At 54.6% G+C, this 3,850-nt stretch overlaps 1 protein-coding gene across 1 annotated transcript; it reads right to left on the reverse strand.

The window, feature by feature from the left end:
• Positions 1-254: 254 nt before the first annotated feature.
• Positions 255-3,612, reverse strand: LOC108247140. Its single transcript, XM_037976880.1, has 2 exons — positions 2,697-3,612; positions 255-2,458 (listed from the first exon to the last, which is right to left on the reverse strand). Exons 1-2 carry the CDS (start codon positions 3,610-3,612, stop codon positions 396-398), a joined length of 2,979 nt encoding a protein of 992 aa, XP_037832808.1. The 3' UTR covers positions 255-395.
• Between the last annotated feature and the right edge of the window lie 238 nt (positions 3,613-3,850).

Below are 3,850 nucleotides of genomic sequence, written 5' to 3' on the forward strand. Positions count from 1 at the left end.
ATGAAGATCGAGACAGTGTAAGGGCTCAAATGGAGGCAGACAGAGTGCCTTGAGGACCACCTCAAGATCCCAAGACGGGAGCAAAAGCCTCTTTGTAGGGCATCGCCTCCTCACACCCTTCAAAAACTGAGTTGCAAGGGGGTGTGCCCCAGGAGTCAACCCATCACACCGGCCATGAACGGTGGAAATTGCTGCAAGATAACCCCTGATAGTCGACTCTGACCTCTCTTGGTCAAGAAGGTGCTGAAGGAAGGAAAGCACTACAGGCATATCACAGGATAAAGGGTCCTCACCCTTGTCCTGACACCACTCACTAAACACCTTCCACCTAACACTATAGAGCCGTTGAGTGGAGGGGGCTCGTGAGGCCTGCAGGGTGTCAACCACCTTCCCACTCAGGCCCAAAGAATGCCAGTGCTGCCGTTCAAGGGCCACACATGAAGACTCAGGGCTTCGGGTCGAGGATGCCATATCTTGCCCTGTGCCTGAGAGAGTAAGTCTGCTCTGATTGGCAGACGCCATGGTTGTCCGTCCAACATCTCGTAGATCTCGGCCATCCAGGGCCTCTGTGGCCAACATGGAGCCACCAGGAGCACCCGGGCTCGAGACAACCTCACTCTGCTGAGCAAGGCTGGCAGGAGAGGAAGTGGAGGGAACGCATAGAGTGTGGCATGAGGCCAAGGAAGGCTCAGGGCATCTGTCCCTAGTGGCCCTGGGAGGCAATGCATTGAAAACCACAGGGGACAATGAGTATTGTCCTCTGTGGCAAAGAGGTCCACTGTGGCCTGACCAAAGCGGTCCCAAATCTGACTGACCACCCCTGAGTGAAGGCGCCACTCCCCGGGATGAGGTGCCCCCCTTGAGAGTAGATCGGCTGCTGTATTCAGAGGACCGGGAAGGTAAAAGGCCCTCAGAGACATGCCCTCTGTCTGAGCCCACAGGAGCAGGCGGCGTGCTCTGGCGTGTAAGGTTGGAGATTTCAGTCCACCTTGGCGATTGATGTAGGACACCACAGCCGTGTTGTCTGTCCTCACCATTACCTGCCTGCCCCTCATAGCTGGGAGGAAGTGTTTTAGGGCCAAATGAACAGCCTCCATCTCGAGGAGGTTGATGTGCCATGCCTGATGGACAGGGTCCCAAATGCCCCGGGCAGATCTGCCCTCCCAGACAGCGCCCCAGCCTGTTTGGGAGGCATCTGTGGTCACAGTTACTCTGGCTCCCCCTAGGCCCAGAGGAACACCTTCCACAACGGCACTTGAGCTCCCCCACCAGGCAAGGACTTTGAGGCACTTGCGAGAAAGTGTAAGCTGTCTTATTCTGTCTTTGGGCAGAAAGACCTTCTGGCAGGCGAACCAATGCTGTAGTGGCCGCGTGTGCAGCAGTCCCAGGGGCACGGCCTGGGCTGCTGCGGCAAACAGACCCAGCAGTCTCTGGCACTGCTGAGCAGACACAGTGCGCTGAGCAAGACAACTTGCGATGCATTCCTCTATGGCAGACACCCGCTTGTGTGTGAGACAGGCTCTCATTGTGTCTGAGTTCAGGAGAAGTCCAAGATACTCGACTGACCTGCCTGGTACTAGGTGGCTCTTTTCTGCATTTAGATGCAGACCGAGAGAAGTCAGATGTGCTAACACAGCCGCTGTGTGTTCGTTGGCCAGGCTCAAAGATGGGGCACACACTAGCCAATCGTCCAAATAATTGAGCACGCGGATGCCCCTCCGCCTCAGTGGTATAAGTGCAGCATCCATGCACTTTGTGAATGTTCGTGGTGACAGGGAGAGACCGAATGGAAGGACGCTGTATTCGTACGCCACACCCTGAAAAGCGAACCTCAGGAAGCACCGATGGTCTGGGTGTATGGGAATGTGAAAATAGGCATCGCGAAGGTCCACAGTTGTGAACCAGTCGCCGTCTCGAATGGCCTGAAACAGAGCCCTGAGCTGCAGCATTCGGAAAGGGAGCACTTTGAGGAATTTGTTTAGCTGTCTCAAGTCGAGAATGGGACGGAATCCACCTGTCCGCTTTGGGACAAGGAAGTAGGGGGAATAAAACCCCCGCTTTTCCTCTTCCAGACACAAGGGGCGTATTGCCCCTTTGGATAGTAAGGTAGAGATCTCCTTGGCAAGAATTGCAGAAAGAGAACTGTCCCTTACTTTTGTTTCCAAAACGCCCCGAAAGCGTGGAGCGTGGAGCTTGAACTGCAGACGATAGCCCCACTCTAAAGTCTGCAGCACCCATGGGCATGAGGTGCACTGGCGCCAAGCACTGAGATGGGTGCTGGAAAAAGCTGACGCCAGCCGATGTGCGGCGTCAGGGCCGCTGAGTGGACTTCGGCCCTCCCCGACCACCACGCTCCCGGGAGCGTGGATGTGGCCGCGGACGTCCCTGTTGGTAGGTCTGTCTACCTCCCCGAGAATCCTGAGATGAGCTCTGCCCAACTGAGTCAGGTCTCTGGATGCTCACACGTCTCTCTGAGGCAACCCGGGAAACCGGTCTAAACGGTCGCTGCCGCCGAATAGACTGGTTTCGCAGCCTTACTTTCTGGGCTTCATCCAAAGCTGCTTCGGCTGCTGGGCCAAACACCTGGCCAGGAGAGATACTGGTCCCCATAACAGCAGCTTGCTCAGCTTCAGCCAAACCTGTTTGGCTAAGCCAAATATGGCGCCTAGCCAATGTGAGTTGGGCCATAGAATTACCAAGGACTTTGGCCTGTGCACTAGCCCCCTGTATTACCGTGTCCATCACTTTGGTCATCTCAGGAAGCAGATCAGTTAGGCTCTTGGATTCCAGGTCCCGAATCAGACCCTCCAGATACACCAGCAGGAGGGCATTAGTATTTGCTAGCCTAGATGCCATGGCAGCAGACTGATAGGACTTCACCACCAGCCCATCAGTGGCTCTGCACTTTTTATTAGGGTGGCGAGCAACTTTTCCTGTGGGGAAAGCCCCAGCAAGGAGTGCAAACGAAGGTCCAATCCGTGAGACCCCATCCAGGCCATGCTCAGCTGCACCGTGCAACACGCTAAGTGCCGAGCGGGGAGCTGTGGCCTCTTTCGGCTGTGCCCAGGACTCTTGTAGGCGCGCTACAAAGTCCCCATACACTGGCAAAAGGGTGTGGCCATGGCGGCCAGGGCCCCGATCTAATGCAGAAGCCCTGGGTGGAGATGGCGGAGCAGGAAGACCTGCAGCTGCAGCCGCCCGGACAAGTAGGGCTTCCAAAGAGAAATCACATGCCTCAGCCAGACATTCACCCAGGTCCTCATCTGGATCTTCAAAGCCATCTAGCAAAGCAGAGGAGCCACAGCCAGAGCTGTTGGTCTTATCCAAATTACCTGAGGCTGCCAAAGAGACAGCATCGGGGTGATGGTACGTGCGCTGGGGAGCCTGGTTCTCCAGCAGTCGTTGCTGTGCTGCAGCCATGATATCCATGGTCTTACGCATTTCCTCCAGTTGCTTCTGCATAAGATCCACTCTGGGATCATAAACCTGGCTCAGCGTCCTCTTTCCTCCAGACTTCTGCAATGCCTTGCAAGGAAGAGCTGGATCTTGAGCAGGGGGAAGAGACTCTCCCGTGACATCATCCATGTGGTCATTGTCTGGCTCTGAAGCCATCTTAAACCACATAAAACAAAAATTTTTTTTTTTTTTTTTTTGGGCTCTTCTCTTTTTTCCCCTGTTGCCTTAGCAAACAAAGAGAAAAATAATTAATCAATCAAAAAACACGATCAAAACATGTATGAAACATTGCTCATTAATCAAAGAATGAGAAGAGCAAACCTCAATACACAATTGCAATACCACTCCCGGCCAGGGGCGGCGAAGGCGCACCCTTAGTGGTACGACGCAGCTT

This window comes from Kryptolebias marmoratus, linkage group LG8 (assembly GCF_001649575.2).
Source record: "Kryptolebias marmoratus isolate JLee-2015 linkage group LG8, ASM164957v2, whole genome shotgun sequence".
Taxonomy (NCBI): domain Eukaryota; kingdom Metazoa; phylum Chordata; class Actinopteri; order Cyprinodontiformes; family Rivulidae; genus Kryptolebias; species Kryptolebias marmoratus.

What these genes read in the sequence shown, in the direction of transcription:
- LOC108247140 (XM_037976880.1), bottom strand. Translation starts at nt 3,612, where the DNA reads ATGGCTTCAGAGCCAGACAATGACCACATGGATGATGTCACGGGAGAG. An exon ending in TGCACAGGCCAAAGTCCTTG is followed by an intron (nt 2,459 to 2,696) that starts GTAATTCTATGG and finishes GAGACGTGTGAG; the next exon opens with CATCCAGAGACCTGACTCAG.